This window comes from Argopecten irradians, chromosome 3 (genome assembly GCF_041381155.1).
Source record: "Argopecten irradians isolate NY chromosome 3, Ai_NY, whole genome shotgun sequence".
NCBI lineage: Eukaryota > Metazoa > Mollusca > Bivalvia > Pectinida > Pectinidae > Argopecten > Argopecten irradians.
Window position 1 is genome coordinate 45712768 of NC_091136.1, and position 26441 is coordinate 45739208.

Below are 26441 nucleotides of genomic sequence, written 5' to 3' on the forward strand. Positions count from 1 at the left end.
CATGTTTTCAAGGATCAATAATTATTATTGCAAAAAGCAATAACTCCGTAATTAAATCAGTCGAGTCAAGCTAATTTTAGAACTCATCCAAGTTTTTGTCCTAACAAGGTCCTATAATAATTGTTAGTGTTAAGGGCGGTAACTCCAAAATTACTACTGAATCACGCTAATATTCAAACTCGTCCAAGATTTTTCCACTATTAGTCTACATAACAAAGTTTCATTATGCTCATTTCATATTTACTCCAGTTATCGCGTTCACAAGGTCCAATAATATTCATTAGTGCAAAGGGCAATAACTCCATCATTTATTGTCAATGTCCAATATTAGTCTACATACAAAGTTTCATTAAGCTCGTTGATATTTATTAAAGTTATCGCATTCAAAAGGAAATGTTAACAAACGTCGCACAAACAAAAGACTATCGCAATAAGTCACCATGACCTATGGTCAGGTGACCTAAAAATCTGGCCACTTTGTGGTATCAAAAGAATTGTAAGACAGGGGGGGATTATCACAAAATGAAATATTTCCATTTTCTGTTCTTATATTTGATGAGATTAGTATGTATATATATGTCTGTATATAGTAATAGTCAGTCACCTGAGTATCCAGTGTGTTAGGTTAGCCGCCCTTGCTGCCTGATTTGTACTTCCAGCATCTCGTCTGTCCGTCGCATAACAGTTCACATTCACTGTAGAGGCAAACATATCTCATAGTACAGCTTCTAATGTATATATCATAACAGTTCACAGTCAGTGTAGAGACAAAAATATCTCATAGTACAGCTTCTAATGTATATATCATAACAGTTCACATTCACTGTAGAGGCAAACATATCTCATAGTACAGCTTCTAATGTATATATCATAACAGTTCACAGTCAGTGTAGAGGCAAACATATCTCATAGTACAGCTTCTAATGTATATATCATAACAGTTCATATTCACTGTAGAGGCAAACATATCTCATAGTACAGCTTCTAATGTATATATCATAACAGTTCACAGTCAGTGTAGAGGCAAACATATCTCATAGTACAGCTTCTAATGTATATATCATAACAGTTCACATTCACTGTAGAGGCAAAAATATCTCATAGTACAGCTTCTAATGTATATATCATAACAGTTCACAGTCAGTGTAGAGGCAAACATATCTCATAGTACAGCTTCTAATGTATATATCATAACAGTTCACAGTCAGTGTAGATCGAGGCAAACATATCTCATAGTACAGCTTCTAATGTATATATCATAACAGTTCACAGTCAGTGTAGAGGCAAAAATATCTCATAGTACAGCTTCTAATGTATATATCATAACAGTTCACAGTCAGTGTAGAGGCAAAAATATCTCATAGTACAGCTTCTAATGTATATATCATAACAGTTCACAGTCAGTGTAGAGGCAAACATATCTCATAGTACAGCTTCTAATGTATATATCATAACAGTTCACAGTCAGTGTAGAGACAAACATATCTCATAGTACAGCTTCTAATGTATATATCATAACAGTTCACAGTCAGTGTAGAGGCAAAAATATCTCATAGTACAGCTTCTAATGTATATATCATTACAGTTCACAGTCAGTGTAGAGGCAAACATATCTCATAGTACAGCTTCTAATGTATATATCATAACAGTTCACATTCACTGTAGAGGCAAACATATCTCATAGTACAGCTTCTAATGTATATATCATAACAGTTCACATTCACTGTAGAGGCAAACATATCTCATAGTACAGCTTCTAATGTATATATCATAACAGTTCACAGTCAGTGTAGAGGCAAACATATCTCATAGTACAGCTTCTAATGTATATATCATAACAGTTCACAGTCAGTGTAGAGGCAAACATATCTCATAGTACAGCTTCTAATGTATATATCATAACAGTTCACATTCACTGTAGAGGCAAACATATCTCATAGTACAGCTTCTAATGTATATATCATAACAGTTCACAGTCAGTGTAGAGGCAAACATATCTCATAGTACAGCTTCTAATGTATATATCATAACAGTTCACAGTCAGTGTAGAGGCAAACATATCTCATAGTACAGCTTCTAATGTATATATCATAACAGTTCACATTCACTGTAGAGGCAAACATATCTCATAGTACAGCTTCTAATGTATATATCATAACAGTTCACAGTCAGTGTAGAGGCAAACATATCTCATAGTACAGCTTCTAATGTATATATCATAACAGTTCACAGTCAGTGTAGAGACAAACATATCTCATAGTACAGCTTCTAATGTATATATCATAACAGTTCACAGTCAGTGTAGAGGCAAACATATCTCATAGTACAGCTTCTAATGTATATATCATAACAGTTCACAGTCAGTGTAGAGGCAAACATATCTCATAGTACAGCTTCTAATGTATATATCATAACAGTTCACAGTCAGTGTAGAGGCAAACATATCTCATAGTACAGCTTCTAATGTATATATCATAACAGTTCACAGTCAGTGTAGAGGCAAACATATCTCATAGTACAGCTTCTAATGTATATATCATAACAGTTCACAGTCAGTGTAGAGGCAAACATATCTCATAGTAGAGCTTCTAATGTATATATCATAACAGTTCACATTCACTGTAGAGGCAAACATATCTCATAGTACAGCTTCTAATGTATATATCATAACAGTTCACAGTCAGTGTAGAGGCAAACATATCTCATAGTACAGCTTCTAATGTATATATCATAACAGTTCACAGTCAGTGTAGAGGCAAACATATCTCATAGTACAGCTTCTAATGTATATATCATAACAGTTCACATTCACTGTAGAGGCAAACATATCTCATAGTACAGCTTCTAATGTATATATCATAACAGTTCACAGTCAGTGTAGAGGCAAACATATCTCATAGTACAGCTTCTAATGTATATATCATAACAGTTCACAGTCAGTGTAGAGACAAACATATCTCATAGTACAGCTTCTAATGTATATATCATAACAGTTCACAGTCAGTGTAGAGGCAAACATATCTCATAGTACAGCTTCTAATGTATATATCATAACAGTTCACAGTCAGTGTAGAGGCAAACATATCTCATAGTACAGCTTCTAATGTATATATCATAACAGTTCACAGTCAGTGTAGAGGCAAACATATCTCATAGTACAGCTTCTAATGTATATATCATAACAGTTCACATTCACTGTAGAGGCAAACATATCTCATAGTACAGCTTCTAATGTATATATCATAACAGTTCACAGTCAGTGTAGATCTCCTAGATTTTACTGAAGATAGTAAACTAAAGATAAATTTTAATAATAAATATGGCTAATCTGCAACTGTAATACTAAAGTCAACAATTTAATTGAAATGTAAAAACAAGCACAACTTTATAAAAGCTCCCAAAATTATTTAAAACATATTGATACTGATAAAGCCAACAACATAACAACTTTGCATACCTATGGCTAAGAACTTCCAAGAACAAGTAGATGGAAATTTATACCAAGTAAATTCCATGGAATGCTATTTCATTTGCGAAAATATAATTAACCAAAGGATGCAATATGAGAAGCATACCATGCTGAGAAATTCTAATTTGTTAGCATTATTTTAATTTTCTCGTTACTTTAACTATCAAAATAACTGGGTTTATGGTATCATATTGTACAGAATTCAAATGACTGAGATTACAAATAATCAGTCTCTTTTGGTTAAGTAAAGGAGAATTGTAACATGGCCTCCAATTAGTCAGATCATTGATTAACTGGAGTTTTATCACAATGACTCCCAATTAAAGGCTGCAGTTGTTATGGAAACAAAGAGAAGAACAATACAGTATTTAACAGTTTATTAACAGCCTAAATCTATATAATATATCAAGTTAAGTACAGTGTATACATTTTCATGGATATTTTCCCTGGATCAATATACAATGTACATCATTTTGATTAAATGTTAGATAAGAGCAAATGAATTCTCACAGGTGTTTAACAGATAAAAGTGTTCTATCAAAAATATATTTCCCCATAAATATCTGACTCATTGCTAAAGGAAAGTGTGTTTTTGATTGGTCTGCAGCACCAACAACCTGTTGTGATTGTTGGTTATTGATCAAATATTATGACTCAGTATTGTTGAGATGTTAAATCTATACATTTATATACATATATGATGGAATTCAAATCTGTCGCACAACATATTCTGCACATTATTTAGAATAATCAAAGCTTCAATATGTATTTTTCTTCTTTCTTAAATTTCAAAATTTATTTACTGCTAAGAAACTGAAGGATAAATTTTCATACTATTAATCCTTGCCTGTTGCAAATATATTTACCGGGTACTGTGTAAATTTTGTGTTTAGCTGAATTATCCTTTGCCTATATCACAAAAAAGTACAAATGTACCTGTACATGAAAATGTTGGCTTTCAGTCAAATCTTATTAACTACCTGTAAATATGCCTTTACATCCAGCTGTATCAGGATACAGTGTATAGGCAATACATGTATGAATTCAATGTACTAAAAGATTATACACATTTGATCAGAAAGCGTATCAAGTAGATAGCCTGCAGGGATCAATCTAGGTTTTTGGGGAAATAACCCTTTTCAAAATAGGGGAAAAGTTTGGCGAAATATAGGGGAATTTGAATCTTTTTATTTTGGTTCAAAATTAAATTATATTCATTTTGACGAAAAAGTACTGTAAAACAGCTAATTTTATTTTTAGATTTAATAAAGCAAGATTTTAAGCTCAATAATGAAAAAATTGAGTTTATCATTAAATATGCAGTAGCTGTATGATAAATATGAAGAAATTTGCAAACAAAAGTCTTAAAACATTAATGAAAAATAAGTCACAGGGGAAATTGTGTTACAAAAATGGTCATTTTTTAGCTTCAAATGGGGGATTTCTAAATCTTCAGGAGGAATTTTAGGCAAGAGGGGAATTCATTCCTTGAGGGGAAATTTACACATAAACGGTAATAAATCGGAGCTAGATTGATCCCTGGCCTGAGAGACACTGCAATTATATTATGTTGACTTCCATTCACGGTTTTTCCATGTACATGTACACAACATTATCAAAATCATTCATACCTTGGAATCTAATAAAACAAGAGGCCCAAGGGCCTTAACGGTCATCTGACTACCTTGCCAACAGTCATATAGCAAATCAATTAAATATGGTGTCATGGTATATACATATATAGAGTCATCTTTGATTTGTGATCAACCAGAGACGTAACAACACTTTGTCATGATCATATCAGGATCATTTCAGGCAAGTTTCAGCCAAAACACAACGGTAGAACTGTAGTTTAAGTTCAAAATGTGTTTTCAAGATGGTAACTGTGGCGGCCATCTTGGATTTCAGATCAACCCAAAAAATAACAACAGTTGGTCAGGACCATGTCAGGATCATTTCAAGCATGTTTGTACAAAATTGCAATGGTAGAATTGTAGAAAAAGTTTGAGTTTTTAAGATGGCAGCTGTGTGGCTATCTAGGATTTTGGATCATTCCAAAAAATAATAACACTTAGTCAGGACCATGTCAGGATCATTTTATGCAAGTTTCAGCTAAATCACACAAGAAGAACATGAGAAGTTCAAAATGTGTTTTCGAGATGGCGGCTGTGACTGCCATCTTGGATTTCGGATCAACCCGAAAAATAACAACACTTTGTCGGGACTATGTCAGGATCATTTCATGCAAGTTTCAGCTAAATCGCACCTGTAGAACTTGAGAAGAAGTTCAAAATGTGTTTTCAAGATGGCAGCTGTGGCAGCCATCTTGGATTTCGGATCGACCCGAAAAATAACAAAACATCGTCGGGACCCTGTCAGGATAATTTCATGCAAATTGCAGCCAAATTGCACCGTAAGAATTTGAGAAGAAGACTCACAATACTGACCACTAAATCTCTAACCGGCTCCAGCATGATGGACTTTAGCATGATGGACTTAAGTTTAGACTTATTAGCCAATCAAATATGATACAACTTTCTGTAATATCATTTCTGTTTGGTTAAATCTACATGTACTTTTTAGATTGTTTTAGATTTTTGACTGTTTTGTGGTCTTGGAGTCGGGCCAGAATTAAATCTCCAAACTTAGTGATTCAAAATGCTATCAAATAAACTTTCATACCATACTCTTTAATTAAACTTTTGTATGATTTCTAAACTGTATCAAAATCCATATAGAAACATATAATGATTAAATACATGTAAAATAAATAAAGGTTAAACAAATATGTAACTGTTCTATAGCATTTCTGTAGTTTGTTTAGTATATGTGTATTAGATATAACCTCAGGATAAAAAGTATCAGCTACAATTGAAAAACAATTTAGTAACATTATAGGCAGTGTATATATATATATATATATAGCCAATTGTTCACCTAAAGACAGTTTAGTAACATTATAGGCAGTGTATATATATATAGCCTATTGTTCACCTAAAGACAGTTCAGTAACATTATAGGCAGTGTAGTCGTTGTCATGTAATTAAAGACAGTTTAGTATCATTATAGGCAATGTAGCTGTTGTCATGTAACTAAAGACAGTTAGTTTAGTATCATTATAGGCAATGTAGCCGTTGTCATGTAACTAAAGACAGTTCAGTAACATTATAGGCAGTGTAGCCGTTGTCATGTAACTAAAGACAGTTTAGTATCATTATAGGCAATGTAGCTGTTGTCATGTAACTAAAGACAGCTAGTTTAGTATAATTATAGGCAATGTAGTCGTTGTTATGTAACTAAAGACAGTTCGGTAACATTATAGGCAGTGTAGCCGTTGTCATGTACCTAAAGACAGTTAGTTTAGTATAATTATAGACAGTGTAGCTGTTGTCATGTAACTAAAGACAGTTAGTTTAGTATCATTATAGGCAGTGTAGTCGTTGTTATGTAACTAAAGACAGTTCAGTAACATTAAAGGCAGTGTAGCCGTTGTCATATAACTAAAGACAGTTAGTTTAGTATAATTATAGACAGTGTAGCTGTTGTCATGTAACTAAAGACAGTTAGTTTAGTATCATTATAGGCAGTCTAGTCGTTGCTATGTAACTAAAGACAGTTCAGTAACATTATAGGCAGTGTAGCCGTTGTCATGTAACTAAAGACAGTTCAGTAACATTATAGGCAGTGTAGCCGTTGTCATGTAACTAAAGACAGCTAGTTTAGTATCATTATAGGCTGTGTAGTCGTTGTCATGTAACTAAAGACAGTTCAGTAACATTATAGGCAGTGTAGCTGTTGTCATGTAACTAAAGACAGCTAGTTTAGTATAATTATAGGCAGTGTAGTCGTTGTCATGTAACTAAAGACAGTTCAGTAACATTATAGGCAGTGTAGCCGTTGTCATGTAACTAAAGACAGCTAGTTTAGTATCATTATAGGCAGTGTAGCCGTTGTCATGTAACTAAAGACAGCTAGTTTAGTATCATTATAGGCTGTGTAATCATTGTCATGTAACTAAAGACAGCTAGTTTAGTATAATTATAGGCAGTGTAGTCGTTGTCATGTAACTAAAGACAGTTCAGTAACATTATAGGCAGTGTAGCTGTTGTCATGTAACTAAAGACAGTTTAGTAACATTATAGGCAGTGTAGCCGTTGTCATGTAACTAAAGACAGTTCAGTAACATTATAGACAGTGTAGCCGTTGTCATGTAACCAAAGACAGTTCAGTTACATTATAGGCAGTGTAGCCGTTGTCATGTAACTAAAGACAGCTAGTTTAGTATCATTATAGGCAGTGTAGTCGTTGTCATGTAACTAAAGACAGTTCAGTAACATTACAGGCAGTGTAGCCGTTGCCATGTAACTAAAGACAGCTAGTTCAGTATCATTATAGGCAGTGTAGTCATTGTCATGTAACTAAAGACAGTTCAGTAACATTATAGGCAGTGTAGCTGTTGTCATGTAACTAAAGACAGCTAGTTTAGTATAATTATAGGCAGTGTAGTCGTTGTCATGTAACTAAAGACAGTTCAGTAACATTATAGGCAGTGTAGCCGTTCTCATGTAACTAAAGACGCTAGTTTAGTATAATTATAGGCAATGTAGCCATTGTCATGTAACTAAAGACAGCTAGTTTAGTATAATTATAGAAAGTGTAGTCGTTGTCATGTAACTAAAGACAGCTAGTTTAGTATCATTATAGGCAGTGTAGTCGTTGTCATGTAACTAAAGACAGCTAGTTTAGTATAATTATAGGCAGTGTAGTCGTTGTCATGTAACTAAAGACAGTTCAGTAACATTATAGACAGTGTAGCTGTTGTCATGTAACTAAAGACAGTTTCAGTAACATTATAGACAGTGGAGGCGTTGTCATGTAACTAAAGACAGTTCAGTAACATTATAGACAGTGTAGCCGTTGTCATGTAACTAAAGACAGTTCAGTAACATTATAGGCAGTATAGCCGTTGTCATGTAACTAAAGACAGTTCAGTAACATTATAGGCAGTGTAGCCGTTGTCATGTAACTAAAGACAATTCAGTAACATTATAGGCAGTGTAGCCGTTGTAATGTAACTAAAGACAGTTCAGTAACATTATAGACAGTGTAGCCGTTGTCATGTAACTAAAGACAGTTCAGTAACATTATAGGCAGTATAGCCGTTGTCATGTAACTAAAGACAGTTCAGTAACATTAAAGGCAGTGTAGCCGTTGTCATGTAACTAAAGACAGTTCAGTAATATTATAGGCAGTGTAGCCGTTGTCATGTAACTAAAGACAGTTCAGTAACATTATAGGCAGTGTAGTCGTTGTCATGTAACTAAAGACAGTTCAGTAACATTATAGACAGTGTAGCTGTTGTCATGTAACTAAAGACAGCTAGTTTAGTATCATTATAGGCAGTGTAGTCGTTGTCATGTAACTAAAGACAGTTCAGTAACATTATAGACAGTGTAGCTGTTGTCATGTAACAATTTTTTGAGTAATGGGTAGAATATATGGGTAATAATATACAAATGTATAGCCATGTCTTTATCATACAGTTCTGAAAATTTTACCTGCACAAGGCTCCCTGTAGGTGAGGTAGGCTAAGTTTAGCCAGTAGTTAGTCAGCCAGTTCTCCTCTGTAGCAAATCTACAACACACAATTAGGACAATGTACATGTTATACGTTCAGATCAAAACATCACATAGTACAGTAGATTATTGATTAAGTTGTGAAATCTTTTGTCATAAAGTTTAATAATAACATATGTTTTTGAAGCTAGCTGCACTCCCATTATTCTTATGATTATTTTTCAAAACATTAAGAAAGAAATCCACATTTTCAACTAATTAGGTATTAAATACAATTATAATTATGTTACTGTGAAATCCTTACATGTACAAACTGAATACTGAATAAAATTTTCAACATTTTGTTTTCAAATAACGTCTTGGTACCTAATTGTATATGGTCACTATAGGGTATAACAGAGACATTGTAACTTAATTAAATTTATATCATACTATATTTTGTAACAGCTTACTTTTGAAGCAGATGTTTTTGCAGGGTGGGGCCTTCCTTTTCCTTGAATGATAATACGGCTGTTAAAAGGTTCATGAAGTCTTCGTCCGACAGCAGAGGCCTCATGGATGTTAGATACCTGAAAATCAAAACAAACAAAGCAATGTCAATTAATGATATTTTCGCACAAAGTTCAAACAAAAGGGCTAACAGTATACATTCTTAGTACAGTTTGTCATATTGACTTACCATACCATAATTAGCCCCTTTACTATTATTTGGTATAAGTATAAGAGGCAATCTATGTCCTCTTCCCTGATGTCTATGAATATCATTATTACGTTCTGTAGGAAATTAGATTACAGTATATGGTTCAAAACGAAGCTACCTGCATGGCTATTAGTTTTGACTACAGAATTAAGTTAAAAAAATGTTGGACATTGCCTTGATTTTTCTTGCGTCATTTTCTGATTAGTTATTAATTAATTTTTAAACCACATGTTTCTGAAATCAGCAAGACCAAGTATAAATTAGAGATTATATTATGTATTGTTATTCTATTGTCACATTATACGCTGTATTGAAAATATGTCATGTAATACATGCAATTTAAAGAACAAGACAGCTAAGTCATCATTTTGCTTACATTAATGATTAACCTTATTTCTATGAGAAAAGTAGCTAAGTAATATTAATGTTTTTCAAAATAAGCATTACAGATATCGATATTAGAAAACAGGATTATGTTTGACCAGCCGACATCTATACGTATATTATTGTGTACATTAGTATCAGGAAATCCCTTTTCTAAGTGCTGCTTTAGCCTGCCCATTATAACTGATGAGAACCGGAAAGAGATTAAAATTACAACACCAGGAAAACTGTACATGTACACATTTGACTGTTGACTAATATATTCATCAATCGAATATAAATAGTTAAAACTTAAAACCTTTTATAATATGATTTACTTCATACCTTACGCCAAGTTTAGTTCTGAATTTAGTATCAATTAATACTTGCATTATGTGAAAACGTAGGTTGATATTGTCAATTTCTATACAGCGCCATCATATGTTTTGAACTTACTTCTCGCATGTAATGTTGAGATCTGGGACAGGGAGGCGTGGTAGCATTGCCTGGAAGAAGAAGGTCGGGAAGTTGCCTTTTCCCACTATAGCTTTTAACATCAGCCCCCATATCTGTAACACACAAATAAGACACAAAAAATACATCAAATGATAGAAAATAAATTGATGAATGATAATGAACAGATAGACTAACTAGCATAGAATACTATGTATATAATTTTGTAAAAAAAAAAAATTTCTTTTCATGCCCACACTAGTTTATGTATAATAATACATTTTGTACATATATGTATTCCATAATAATTGTTAGGAATATGTATCAGTCTCTTCAAATACAGATCGAGTTATCTGCCCATCTAAGAAGGCATGTATTCATATATAATATATCTATAAACAAGAGATCCCAGAGGGATCTTGGCGCCCACCAAAGAAAGATCTATGTCTGACATTGGAAAGAGGGGTCTTTTCCCTGCTTTTCAAACTTTTTCAAACACATGACATATAAAATTTGAGACAGATCGCTATAGTACTTTCTAAGAAATAGTGGTAACAAACTTCAACAATGAAATCTAAGATGGCGGCCGGTTGGCCATCTTGTTTACCGATCAGTCCCGAAAGGCATTATGCATCAGTCCTAAAAGGTACTATGCACAACTAGGGTACAAGGGGAACCTACACATAAAATTTGAGAAAGATCCCTTCAGTACTTTCTGAGAAATAGCCGTAACAAACTTTAACAATCAAAATCCAATATGGCCGTCGGTCGGCCATCTTGTTTACCGATCGGTCCCAATTAACAATATGCACAACTAGGGTCCTTGGGGAACCTTCATATGAAATTTGTAAACGATACCTTCAGTACTTTTTGAGAAATAGCGGTAACAAACTTTAACTATCAAAATCCAAGCCATCTTGTTGACCGATCGGTTCCAAAATGCAATATGCACAACTAGGGCCCTAGGGAAACCTATATATGAAATTTGAGAAAGATCCCTTCAGTACTTTTTGAGTAATAGCGGTAACAAACTTTAACTGTCAAAATCCAAGATGGCCACCTGTCGGCCATCTTGTTCACCGATCGGTCCCAAAATGTAATATGCACAACTAGGGTCCTAGGGGAACCTGTATATGAAATTTGAGAAAGATCCCTTCAGCACTTTTTGAGAAATAGCGGTAACAAACTTTAACTATCAAAATCCAAGATGGCCACCTGTTGGCCATCTTGTTGACCGATCGGTCCCAAAATGCAATATGCACAACAAGGGTCCTAGGGGAACCTACATATGAAATTTGAGAAAGATCCCTTCAGCACTTTTTGAGAAATAGCGGTAACAAACTTTAACTATCAAAATCCAAGATGGCCACCTGTCGGCCATCTTGTTGACCGATCGGTCCCAAAATGCAATATGCACAACTAGGGCCCTAGGGGAACCTATATATGAAATTTGAGAAAGATCCCTGCAGTACTTTTTGAGAAATAGCGGTAACAAACTTTAACTATCAAAATCCAAGATGGCTGCCTGTCGGCCATCTTGTTGACCGATCAGTCCCAAAATGCAATATGCACAACTAGAGTCCTAGGGAAACCTGTACATAAAATTTGAGAAAGATCCCTTCAGCACTTTTTGAAAAATAGTTGTAACAAACTCTAACTATCAAAATCCAAGATGGCCGCCTGTCGGCCATCTTGTTGACCGATCGGTCCCAAAATGCAATATGCACAACTAGAGTCCTAGGGAAACCTGTACATAAAATTTGAGAAAGATCCCTTCAGCACTTTTTGAAAAATAGTGGTAACAAACTCTAACTATCAAAATCCAAGATGGCCGCCTGTCGGCCATCTTGTTGACCGATCGGTCCCAAAATGCAATATGCACAACTAGAGTCCTAGAGGAACCTACATATGAAATTTGAGAAAGATCCCTTCAGCACTTTCTGAGAATTAGCGGTAACAAGAATTGTTAACGGACGGACGGACGGAAGGACGGACGGACGGACGGACCACGGACCACGGACGAAAGGCGATTTGAATAGCCCACCATCTGATGATGGTGGGCTAAAAAGCAGTGTATTATAAAGATCTACCTATAATACTTTTTTTATTAGCAAAGATTTATGCTTAAAGTAAATGGATCAGTTAATTAGCTTTAAGGCCTACGGATACCAGAACTAGCAATTATCTAAATACCAATAGTAATTTATATAATGATATTCCCATGTATGTATATAGCAAACAGGTGCATAGACTGAAAATGAGTTTTATATTGCCGCATATCCAATTCACGAATTAATGGGGAAAAAAATGATTAGATCGTAGAAATAATTAATCAGCCAAAAAGTGAAGGGATGAACACAGTGCATGCCCCCTCCAAATCTAGATTTGCTCCTGGTATATATTTGTATTATGTATGTACAAATCAGCTGGGTTTGCACTGGGTGCTCCCTAAATAGCCTAGGGTCTTTTTCAGATATCATGGGGTCCCTCTTAAAATTTTAATGCAATGCAGCGAAAAAGTTGGGTCCTTTTCATTTTCTACGCACAAAAAAGATATATAGGAACAGCGCATAAATACACAATCACTGCAACTATATGTCAATACATGTATATCTATAATGATACTGAGAATGTGTGCTAATTATATAATGGATGAAACAGGGACAATGAGAATAATAGGGGCCTGTCAACAGGTTCTTTTAACTAATATATTCTGTCATGTTCTATAACATACATGTATAATACTAAGAAGAACATGTACATTAGTACTTTAACTGTTAAACCAGATAATTATACATGTATATGAGGAAAATCACCTCTGAGATACCGGAAATAAAAACTTGACTTGCAAATTCAGCTATCCCATGTGTCATGCTTTTAAACTTTGCCATCTGTCAATTGATTGGCATAGCTTATATAGTATATATATATATATATAGCTAGCTAGATATATACCATTCACACTATAGATTGATAATAAATTGATGTACAGGATCTGTACCTCAAATAATCTGGGCTATCAGGCATCTTTTTAAAATGTGTATGTCAAGAAATCGAAACTTGCATGTATGCATGGATATTAAAGTCTGAATACAAATTTCAATACTAAAGCTTCAGCCACATGACCCAAATATACTTAAATATGGAATGTTATAAATAGCATACCTGAACAGGTACATGTTGTATTATGTGCATACCCAGGTAACAAAGTTGTGTATCTATAAATAGCATACCTGAACAGGTACATGTCGTATTATGTATATACCCAGGTAACAAAGTTGTGTATCTATAAATAGCATACCTGAACAGGTACATGTTGTATTATGTATATACCCAGGTAACAAAGTTGTGTATCTATAAATAGCATACCTGAACAGGTACATGTTGTATTATGTACATACCCAGGTAACAAAGTTGTGTATCTATAAATAGCATACCTGAACAGGTACATGTTGTATTATGTATATACCCAGGTAACAAAGTTGTGTATCTATAAATAGCATACCTGAACAGGTACATGTTGTATTATGTATATACCAAGGTAACAAAGTTGTGTATCTATAAATAGCATACCTGAACAGGTACATGTTGTATTATGTATATACAAGTGTACCAAGGTAACAAAGTTGTGTATCTATAAATAGCATACCTGAACAGGTACATATTGTATTATGTATATACCCAGGTAACAAAGTTGTGTATCTATAAATAGCATACCTGAACAGGTACATGTTGTATTATGTATATACCCAGGTAACAAAGTTGTGTATCTATAAATAGCATACCTGAACAGGTACATGTTGTATTATGTATATACCCAGGTAACAAAGTTGTGTATCTATAAATAGCATACCTGAACAGGTACATATTGTATTATGTATATACCCAGGTAACAAAGTTGTGTATCTATAAATAGCATACCTGAACAGGTACATATTGTATTATGTATATACCCAGGTAACAAAGTTGTGTATCTATAAATAGCATACCTGAACAGGTACATGTTGTATTATATACTTGTTATGTTACTACTATTGTATTATGAGCAGAATATCATACAAGATCATGATTATACACACAACATGTTTCTTTCTTTTTCTCTCAATAATTTCTATGATAAATTCATTTTTCGATAACACTTGATCATGATTTGAATCTATCCAAGTATATATATCCTATTTACCTGTAGAACATGATAAACAAGAGGCCCAGAGGGCCTGTATCGCTCACCTGGTTTGTAATGCCAAGCAATGTTCTGAATACAGGTTCATTGTTTCTTTTCTGAAGGAATTTTAATATTAACCTCAAAATCCCCTATTGGGCCCCACCCCTCCCGCCCCCAGGGGGTCAGAGCCAAAATTTATACAAGTTCTGTTCCCCTTTGCCCAAGGATGTTTATGGCCAAATTTGGTCACAATCCAAGCAAAACTCTAGGACAAGAAGTGATTTATAGGATTTACCTCTATTTCCCCTATTGGGCCCCACCCGTCCTGCCCTCGGGGGGCCAGAGTCAAAATTTATACAAGTTCTGTTCCCCTTCCCCCAAGGATGTTTGTGGCCAAATTTGGTAACAATCCATGCAGAACTCTATGACTAGTAGCGATTTAAAGGATTTACCTCTATTTCCCCTATTGGGCCCCGCCCCTCCTGCCCCCGGGGGGTCAGAGCCAAAATTTATACAAGTTCTGTTCCCCTTCCCCCAAGGATGTTTGTGGCCAAATTTGGTTACATTCCATTCAGAACTCTATGACTTGTAGCGATTTAAAGGATTTACCTCTATTTCCCCTGAGGGGCTCCGCCCCTCCTGCCCCCGGGGGACCAGAGCCAAAATTTATACAAGTTCTGTTCCCCTTCCCCAAAGGATGTTTGTGGCCAAATTTGGTTACCTTCCATTCAGAACTCTATGACAAGTAGGGATTTAAAGGATTTACCTCTATTTCCCCTATTGGGCCCCGCCCCTCATGCCCCTGGGGGATCAGAGTCAAAATTTATACAAGTTCTGTTTCCCTTACCCAAAGGATGTTTGTGGCCAAATTTGGTTACAATTCATGTAGAGCTCTAGGACAAGTAGAGATTTAAAGGATTTACCTCTATTACCCATATTGGGCCCCGCCCCTCCTGCCCCCGGGGGACCAGAGCCAAAATTTATACAAGTTGTGTTCCCCTTCCCCAAAGGATGTTTGTGGCCAAATTTGGTTACATTCCATTCAGAACTCTATGACTAGTAGCGATTTAAAGGATTTACCTCTATTTCCCCTATTGGGCCCCGCCCCTCCTGCCCCCGGGGGACCAGAGTCAAAATTTACACAAGTTCTGTTCCCCTTCCCCAAAGGATTTTTGTGGTCAAATTTGGTTACATTCCATTCAGAGCTCTATGACGAGAAGCGATTTAAAGTATTTACCTTTATTACCCCTATTTGGCCCCGCCCCTCCTGACCCGGGGGATCAGAGCCAAAATTTATCCAAGTTCTGTTCCCCTTCCCCCAAGGATGTTTGTGGCCAAATTTAGTTACATTCCATTCAGAACTCTATGACTAGTAGCGATTTAAAGGATTTACCTCTATTTCCCCTATTGGGCCCCGCCCCTCCTGCCCCTGGGGGATCAGAGCCAAAATTTATATAAGTTCTGTTTCCCTTACCCCAAGGATGTTTGTGGCCAAATTTGGTTACTATTCATGTTGAGCTCTAGGACTAGTAGCGATTTAAAGGATTTACCTCTATTTCCCCTATTGGGCCCCGCCCCTCCTGCCCCCAGGGGATCAGAGTCAAAATTTATACAAGTTCTGTTCCCCTTCTCCCAAGGATGTTTGTGGCCAAATTTGGTTACATTCCATTCAGAACTTTATGACTAGTAGCAATTTAAAGGATTTACCTCTATTACCCCTATTGGGCCCCGCCCCTCCTGCCCCCGGGGGACCAGAGCCAAAATTTATACAAGTTCTGTTCCCCTTCCCCCAAGGATGTTTGTGGCCAAATTTAGTTACATTCCATTCAGAACTCTATGACTAGTGGCGATTTAAAGGATTTACCTCTATTTCCCCTATTGGGCCCCGCCCCTCCTGCCCCCGGGGGACCAGAGTCAAAATTTACACAAGTTCTGTTCCCCTTCCCCAAAGGATGTTTGTGGCCAAATTTGGTTACATTCCATTCAGAGCTCTATGACGAGAAGCGATTTAAAGTATTTACCTTTATTACCCCTATTGGGCCCCGCCCCTCCTGCCCCCGGGGGGTCAGAGCCAAAATTTATACAAGTTCTGTTCCCCTTCCCCCAAGGATGTTTGTGGCCAAATTTAGTTACATTCCATTCAGAACTCTACGACAAGTAGCGATTTAAAGGATTTACCTCTATTTCCCCTATTGGGCCCCGCCCCTCCTGCCCCCGGGGGACCAGAGCCAAAATTTATACAAGTTCTGTTCCCCTTACCCCAAGGATGTTTGTGGCCAAATTTGGTTACATTCCATTCAGAACTCTATGACTAGTAGCAATTTAAAGGATTTACCTCTATTTCCCCTATTGGGCCCCGCCCCTCCTGTCCCCAGGGGACCAGAGTCAAAATTTATACAAGTTCTGTTCCCCTTCCCCCAAGGATGTTTGTGGCCAAATTTGGTTACAATTCATGTAGAACTCTATGACTAGTAGCGATTTAAAGGATTTACCTCTATTTCCCCTATTGGGCCCCGCCCCTCCTGCCCCCGGGGGACCAGAGCCAAAATTTATACAAGTTCTGTTCCCCTTCCCCAAAGGATGTTTTTGGCCAAATTTGGTTACATTCCATTCAGAGCTCTATGACAAGTAGCGATTTAAAGGATTTACCTCTATTTCCCCTATTGGGCCCCGCCCCTCCTGCCCCGGGAGGGACAGAGCCAAAATTTATACAAGTTCTGTTCCCCCTCCCCCAAGGATGTTTGTGGCCAAATTTGGTTACAATCCATGCAGAACTCTATGACTAGTAGCAATTTAAAGGATTTACCTCTATTTCCCCTATTGGGCCCCGCCCCTCCTGCCCCCAGGGGACCAGAGTCAAAATTTATACAAGTTCTGTTCCCCTTCCCCCAAGGATGTTTGTGGCCAAATTTGGTTACAATTCATGTAGAACTCTATGACTAGTAGCGATTTAAAGGATTTACCTCTATTTCCCCTATTGGGCCCCGCCCCTCCTGCCCCCGGGGGACCAGAGCCAAAATTTATACAAGTTCTGTTCCCCTTCCCCAAAGGATGTTTTTGGCCAAATTTGGTTACATTCCATTCAGAGCTCTATGACAAGTAGCGATTTAAAGGATTTACCTCTATTTCCCCAATTGGGCCCCGCCCCTCCTGCCCCGGGAGGGACAGAGCCAAAATTTATACAAGTTCTGTTCCCCCTCCCCCAAGGATGTTTGTGGCCAAATTTGGTTACAATCCATGCAGAACTCTATGACTAGTAGCGATTTAAAGGAAATGTTGACGGACGGGACGGACGGACGGACGACGGACGGACGGACGGACGACGGACGGACGGACGGACGACGGACGCCGCGCCATGACATAAGCTCACCGGCCCTTCGGGCCAGGTGAGCTAATAATGTTTTAGTTGGAGTATCCATTGAGACTGATGTGGATTTTTTTTTGTCAAGAATTTCCTAAAGGATAAATATATGTGTGTTGATTTGATGTAAAAAAAAATTACACCAATTCTGGCATAGTGAATTATAAAAATACCAGTTAGCTACCTATAATAACTCAGTCACACGTCTAGGATACATATTTCCTAGAAACCTTGAAGTGATATTATATAGTTTTATTTCCCTTGGGCTACCAATATAAACCTTATATCAACACCAGTCTACCACACTTAAAGTCATGATCGGTCAATTTTGATATGATGGAGGAGGTCTATACAAATCTAAAATATTGCTGCAGTATTTGAATCATATCTACAGTATATCACATTTATAAATATAAGTGTAAGTACCTAATGCAGGAAAATTAAATGGTCGACCAAGAATGAGACTGAAGTCAATCCAACTTGAGTAATCTTAATGCATTACTGTCAGTCTCATATATATTGTCAGTCTCATATATAGGGTACTATTGTAGAGCTTATAGGATTGGGAAACATCCCATTATACATAATCATATCAAAATGTTCCCTATAAGTTACAACATTTCCCCCACCCAAATATATATAATTAGGGTCTGTTTGGGTACGGAAATTACTGTTACACAAAAGTTATATGGAGTCTTAAAGAGCTTGAGTGTGATATTGGTTTAAGCTTACTAGTTAAATAAACTATAAAAGAAAATGTAATCAAAATCACAGCTAATACCGGTAATTATTGCTGCCATCCTAAAATCCATACTGTATATGTATATAATGCATACAACTTGTGAAATCTTTTGGTAACCATATGTTTTATAAGTCATTTGATTCCCATGAATGATAAATATAGAACTGTCATCAGAGTGGACTTCTAGTACATATACCGACTGCTGAACAAAGTTAGTAATAACAAAATTAATAGGGGATATTGCAGAACTTATATAGTTTATTCAACTTCCCTTTATGTGATCAGGTGATCAAGGTTCGATCTGTGTACCAAATTTTATCCAAATCTGTCAAGTAGTTTAGGAGGAGTTCACCGGACAAAGTTGTGTCTACAGACAGACGGACAACCATTCACTGTGTGGGTATAATTATAGCCTTTCTTTTTTTAAAGTCTTTATTCATTGTGTGTAATTTACCCCTTTGAATGATTTCAAAAGAGTTTTAATCATTTGTGTTTGTTATCAATAATCAACAGAGAGTGGACTCTCCCCATCAACATGTGATATACCTTATGACGTCTGATAAAACTGTCAACATTACATACAACTTTTATCACTACAAAAGGTTATCAAGGATAGGGTTAAAGTCTGAAATGTCATAGATAGATTTACTATGTCTTTTATCCAGTTCATAGATTTTAAAGATGAATAGACTTAAAGATAACATAAACAGATTTACAAAGTAACTTTGGACTGTAAACATTAGCTGGTTTTTATATTTCTGCATCTCGTGAAATCTAATGCCAAAGATAATTGCTAAGATTCCATTGGTTTCTCATGAACAGTCTAACATACTTTCAGCTAAACTTTAATTTTTACCAGTAAACTCAAATGAATACCAATGTTTTGGCAATTAGTCATGATCTGCAGATTTTAATACACCGATTTAGTGTACTAGCATCAATTTATAATAATTTATATCAACCTAATTTATGAAACTAGAACTACCAATTGATATAGTAGGTACATGATGTATATAATAACCGAGTTGGAATGGATGTGGTACATTAAATCAGTACAAATCATGATCAAGCCTCACATGTACAAAGCATCATATATTTATGTAATTTATACAAGTCAAATGTCGATCATATAGAACAAGTCTAGGCCAATCATTATGATTCAACATCCCTCAGAAGTTCTTCTCAAAGATAACATATATTTATAATACAAGAATATTTACAACATGTGACTTTCAGTGTACATGTATGGGTACATTAAACACGCCCCTTGCCTCGCGTATCTATTACTAAGACTCAGCTGACCTTATATATAATTAATTATAAACAAATGCTTATCGGGACACAAGACTATAGGTACAGACAAATTAATATCTCATGTCGCATGTGTTGTGTAAAAGAACTAAAGCATGTGACACAATGATATAAAAAATATACCCCAGTCAATTATATACACTGGTTGTGTTGGCACCAATCTGTAGTTATTAACCTAAAAAACGCAAACTTATTATAAGATACTAGATCGCATTATTAATTTAAATTTGACAGCAACAATTCCAAAGGCAAACACATGCATGTAACAACATGAAGTATTATAGATATTACTTCATATAATATGGCACACTAATAGCTCATTGCAGCTATCTTAATGTCAATACCAGTAAATGAATACTTTGTTTGGATGAAACGCTTGGTATTGATGGAGGGCTTGGAGGCACGTAAATATGGTTATATTTATTACCATGCATATGATTATAGATCCTTGAAAAGCAATATGGGCCGACTAATTTTGAGATGGGTTAAATTCTGTATGCTAGATGCTACTTACACTTTATGTATAACTATATATTTTATGTTTCAAGATACCTCATCATTTGACACCCTACTAGACAAAGATCAAATATAACAAAATTAAAACTTGATTTTTGCATACAATACTATGCTGCCTCACCTAAATTGACCTGTAGGATTTTTCTTGCTTGAGGTCATGCAAAGCCCTTAAGATCAAATTAAAATGTAGTTTTCTTTATAATTGCAGAGGCCAAAGGTCAAAATATAGGTTATCATGACCTAGTTAGTTTTGGTATACAACACAATATGTCATGTCTCATGACCACCTAGTCCACCTATAGCTAGCTACCTGGTATAGCTGAGACTAGTACACATAAGTCAAAAGTACCAGTAAGATGTGGGGACAGGGTTATCCAAAAATAATTTGGTAATAATAATAATACATATAATATACATTTCATATCTTTTTATCCTGACCATGATCATGAATATTTGTAATTATGCAATGTAAGTAACAGGTGTTCACTTTTAGATCAAAACTCCAAGATATCAATAATATGCTTAGGAAGTTTGCATTTTGATACAAATAGAGGCCAATAGAAGGAAATTTAGCCTATTAGTAAGGTCAAATTAAAATTATTCCACATGCATGAAAAACTCTGTTCTGAGAATGGAGTTAAAGTGACAATTCATATATATTCTATACCCAGTAGGAGATAAGTTTATAAGTCTCTACCCAGTAGGAGATAAGTTTATAAGTCTCTACCCAGTAGGAGATCAGTTTATAAGTCTCTACCCAGTAGGAGATCAGTTTATAAGTCTCTACCCAGTAGGAAATCAGTTTAAAAGTCTCTACCCAGTAGGAGATCAGTTTATAAGTCTCTACCCAGTAGGAGATCAGTTTATAAGTCTCTACCAAGTAGGAGATCAGTTTATAAGTCTCTACCCAGTAGGAGATAAGTTTATAAGTCTCTACCCAGTAGGAGATCAGTTTATAAGTCTCTAGCCAGTAGGAGATCAGTTTATAAGTCTCTAGCCAGTAGGAGATCAGTTTATAAGTCTCTACCCAGTAGGATATAAGTTTATAAGTCTCTACCCAGTAGGAGATAAGTTTATAAGTCTCTACCCAGTAGGGGATCAGTTTATAAGTCTCTACCCAGTAGGAGATAAGTTTATAAGTCTCTACCCAGTAGGGGATAGGTTTATAAGTCTCTACCCACTAGGAGATAAGTTTATAAGTCTCTACCCACTAGGAGATAAGTTTATAAGTCTCTACCCAGTAGGAGATCAGTTTATAAGTCTCTACCCAGTAGGAGATCAGTTTATAAGTCTCTACCAAGTAGGAGATCAGTTTATAAGTCTCTACCCAGTAGGAGATCAGTTTATAAGTCTCTACCCAGTAGGAGATCAGTTTATAAGTCTCTACCCAGTAGGAGATCAGTTTATAAGTCCCTACCCAGTAGGAGATAACTTTATAAGTCTCTACCCAGTAGGAGATCAGTTAATAAGTCTCTACCCAGTAGGAGATAAGTTTATAAGTCTCTACCAAGTAGGAGATAAGTTTATAAGTCTATACCCAGTAGGAGATCAGTTTATAAGTCTCTACCCAGTAGGAGATCAGTTTATAAGTCTCTACCCAGTAGGAGATCAGTTTATAAGTCTCTACCCAGTAGGGGATAGGTTTATAAGTCTCTACCCACTAGGAGATAAGTTTATAAGTCTCTACCCAGTAGGAGATCAGTTTATAAGTTTCTACCCAGTAGGAGATCAGTTTATAAGTCTCTACCAAGTAGGAGATAAGTTTATAAGTCTCTACCCAGTAGGAGATCAGTTTATAAGTCTCTACCCAGTAGGAGATCAGTTTATAAGTCTCTACCCAGTAGGAGATCAGTTTATAAGTCCCTACCCAGTAGGAGATAAGTTTATAAGTCTCTACCCAGTAGGAGATCAGTTAATAAGTCTCTACCCAGTAGGAGATAAGTTTATAAGTCTCTACCAAGTAGGAGATAAGTTTATAATTCTATACCCAGTAGGAGATCAGTTTATAAGTCTCTACCCAGTAGGAGATCAGTTTATAAGTCTCTACCCAGTAGGAGATCAGTTTATAAGTCTCTACCCAGTAGGGGATAGGTTTATAAGTCTCTACCCACTAGGAGATAAGTTTATAAGTCTCTACCAAGTAGGAGATAAGTTTATAAGTCTCTACCCAGTAGGAGATCAGTTTATAAGTCTCTACCAAGTAGGAGATAAGTTTATAAGTCTCTACCCAGTAGGAGATCAGTTTATAAGTCTCTACCCAGTAGGAGATCAGTTTATAAGTCTCTACCAAGTAGGAGATAAGTTTATAAGTCTCTACCCAGTAGGAGATCAGTTTATAAGTCTCTTCCCAGTAGGAGATCAGTTTATAAGTCTCTACCCAGTAGGAGATAAGTTTATAAGTCTCTACCCAGTAGGGGATAGGTTTATAAGTCTCTACCCACTAGGAGATCAGTTTATAAGTCTCTACCCAGTAGGAGATCAGTTTATAAGTCTCTACCCAGTAGGAGATCAGTTTATAAGTCTCTACCAAGAAGGAGATCAGTTTATAAGTCTCTACCCAGTAGGAGATCAGTTTATAAGTCTCTACCCAGTAGGAGATCAGTTTATAAGTCCCTACCCAGTAGGAGATCAGTTTATAAGTCTCTACCCAGTAGGAGATAAGTTTATAAGTCTCTACCCAGTAGGAGATCAGTTCATAAGTCCCTACCCAGTAGGAGATAAGTTTATAAGTCTCTACCCAGTAGGAGATCAGTTTATAAGTCTCTACCCGGTAGGAGATCAGTTTATAAGTCTCTAGCCAGTAGGAGATAAGTTTATAAGTCTCTACCCAGTAGGAGATATGTTTATAAGTCTCTACCCAATAGGAGATCAGTTTATAAGTCTCCACCCAGTAGGAGATCAGTTTATAAGTCTCTACCCAATAGGAGATCAGTTTTTAAGTCTCTACCCAATAGGAGATAAGTTTATAAGTCAGCAGCCTCACCAATAATTATTCTATATTATAATTAATTATAATATAAACATGTAGTATCAGGTTCTCTTGTATTTGTTATAATAATTAATTGCAGACAATGCATGTACTCGCTGATATATTTGGCAGACAAAAAGGACTGCGGATGAAAGAATTACACTGTGGAACTAATATTTATATAAATTTATTTGAATTTACAAATAGAAATTGAAAACAATTGACAAATAACCAGGTCCAACTGAAAAAAGAAGAAACTGCAACTGTACACATACAAATTACATGTAAGTATAACTGTCAGTCTAATTGCATATAGGCTTTATATTACACCTACCCGTAAACAAGGTTACAGACCAATCATATTTACATACGCGGTTCCTATCTAAGTCAAGTGTATATTATATGTACTACTGCCCACATCTGGGAGTCAGTGCCATATCATTATGTTTACAATACAAAGGTTTATTTACAATCTGCAAACTTTGATGCCTCTTAGGTTTCTATCGTTTAAGAATTTATTTATTTTTTTAAATGAAACAACAGAATTTCCATTTTCGATTGAAATTTTAAATGGTGTGGTATGATGAATACTTTGTGTATACATGCATTAATTATATGCATGAAATCAGTTATGGACTCTTTTTAAAGCTTAATTTTATTATTTGATGTCCTGTGACTTACATTCAAACACCATTATATGAATAGCTGAAAGAAAATAATTCCATATATATAATGGTAATACTTCATATTTCACTCTAATAAATCTAAAAGGCACCAGACATGCAATTTAGTGTTTAAGTGGCTTAAAATTTTCACTCTTCATGATGTTCCAGGTTAATTTTTTTTATTCAGAGATTAATAACCATAATTTTATATATACAAGCCTTCAAGGCTTGACCTTTGGACCCAACAGGCCCAAGCATACTGTGCTAGTGTACTAAACTATCGTAACCAACCTAATAAACAACCCTCCTCCTTTTTGAGTCCTCAATTTCACTTAATTCATTCAAATAAATGCACAATGAAAATATGAAAACTGTACATGCATGTAGGTTTCTTTATTTCATTTCTTTCTCAAATTGATTTATGGTTTCCTTTGTGCAGTTTTACATAAGGATAGTCCAAATTTCTTTTTATTAAACACATCCTTATTTTTTCTAATTTTTATTTAAAGCACCCAGGGTGGTCATTGGGTCGAAAACAGTATTTGCCACCCCATTTCACATTGAACAGTATAGTATATATAGCTAACAAAATATGTGAAGTACATGTCTGAAATTAATGAATTTTATGTTATTAACAGAATTCTTCATGAGGTCAAGCATATAACTAAACAAAGTAACAATTATAGTTTATACATCCAAGTCAATTTCTTATACCTTTCTACTGATTAAATAAAGGTAAAGATTGATGCTTGCCTGTTGTTTTCCTGCTATTGTAAGTGTATAGGTATATGATCATTATTAAGTGTTATTTTATTACCTGTCATGTAAAAGCAAAACTTAATTTGTACAATTTCAAACTTTTCAGGACCCAAAATTAAAAGAAAAGGACATACTGCAGGCATAAATTTGCAGCTGACAACTGTACAAAATTAAAGACCAAGAATTTGTAAGATTTCATTTTATATCACAGTCTGACAGTTAGATACAAGCAAAGATCCTGGCAGGTCAGTATAGCTGTAATAGCCAAAGCTTGAGTCATCATCATAGTATTATTATAGAATCAGTTGTACTTAAAAATACTTTGTACATGCACATATCATAAGATCTATTCAATAATCACTGAAGGTTCTGAAAAGATGTATTTGGACAGATGAAGCAGATTGAATTACACTATTCAAATGATTTAACTAAAGGGCAATTTCCATTAGTTTGGACCTAGACTAGGCCTATAATGTGTATCTAGATCTATTTATATAATGCAGCATTATAGTTATTTTGTTCCAAAACATTACTTATAGTTTGACTCCCATGCAGTGATATTAAAGTGATAATCCCTATCTACCATGGTCAAGTAATAAATTAGTACACAATACGGCACTAAAAACTTAATCAGTGTAAGTATGATTTTAAACATAAGTCACAGACTAGTATGAATTTCATTAAAGTGTTACAGATTCCCCTGGGAGGGCCTCTGAATTTAATGGCGCAGACAGCATAACATTTGTATGGTACAACAATGTAAGACCAATTCTTACCTTTGTAGCTGTTGATTTAGGACTATGCATCCATCCATGGTAATTTAGAAGCATTTTAAGGATGGTTATTCGGGCCAGTAAGAGTATTTTGACGAGGCCATAACCGACAATAAACCCCAACAAAGCGATATTCATTTGATAGGGTAATGCCGACAGTTCCATCCATTTTTCTCCGAAATCTACAAAATTTCTGACGGGATCGGAGAAAACGGCGAATAGAATAGCGCTAAGGAACCCGACTGCTGACGCCTCACTGAAGTTCCTGTAGCTCATTAGTTTCCCAGTCGCCCCTAAAAACGGTGCTATAGCTGGACTCGGCATGATGGTGACAGCCGCTTTCCTCTTCCTCCACTGACGGGATTTTTTAGCTATCGAACGTCATCTGGAACAACTGGTACGTTATGGTAAGGTCAGAGAGTTCCGAATGGACAGTAAAAATTTCATTGAGAGCCAAACAAATCATGACGTCATCATGTCGCGAAGGGAACAACGCCCACAGATATTGGCCAATAGCAATACATATAACCCTATATATTGTGTGTGTCTATATGTACAGTCTACACACGTGTTGTATCCACGTGTGCACTGGTGTAAAGTCTAGAGTTTACATATTAAG

General features: G+C 35.7%; 1 protein-coding gene across 2 annotated transcripts in view; it reads right to left on the reverse strand.

Moving 5' to 3' along the window:
• The window catches only part of LOC138318773 (carnitine O-palmitoyltransferase 1, liver isoform-like), a 42254-nt gene extending 16047 nt beyond the window's left edge, over nt 1-26207 (reverse strand). Inside the window, exons 1-5 of one of the 2 annotated variants that reach the window (XM_069261463.1) lie at nt 25826-26207; nt 10566-10678; nt 9499-9615; nt 9028-9104; nt 605-695 (exon numbers count right to left, since the gene is read on the reverse strand). In XM_069261463.1, the coding sequence (XP_069117564.1) occupies nt 605-695; nt 9028-9104; nt 9499-9615; nt 10566-10678; nt 25826-26146 (719 nt within the window). In that variant the 5' untranslated portion in view covers nt 26147-26207. The remainder of the gene's footprint in view (nt 1-604; nt 696-9027; nt 9105-9498; nt 9616-10565; nt 10679-25825) is intronic. The other variant, XM_069261462.1, reaches the window with a different exon arrangement.
• Between the last annotated feature and the right edge of the window lie 234 nt (nt 26208-26441).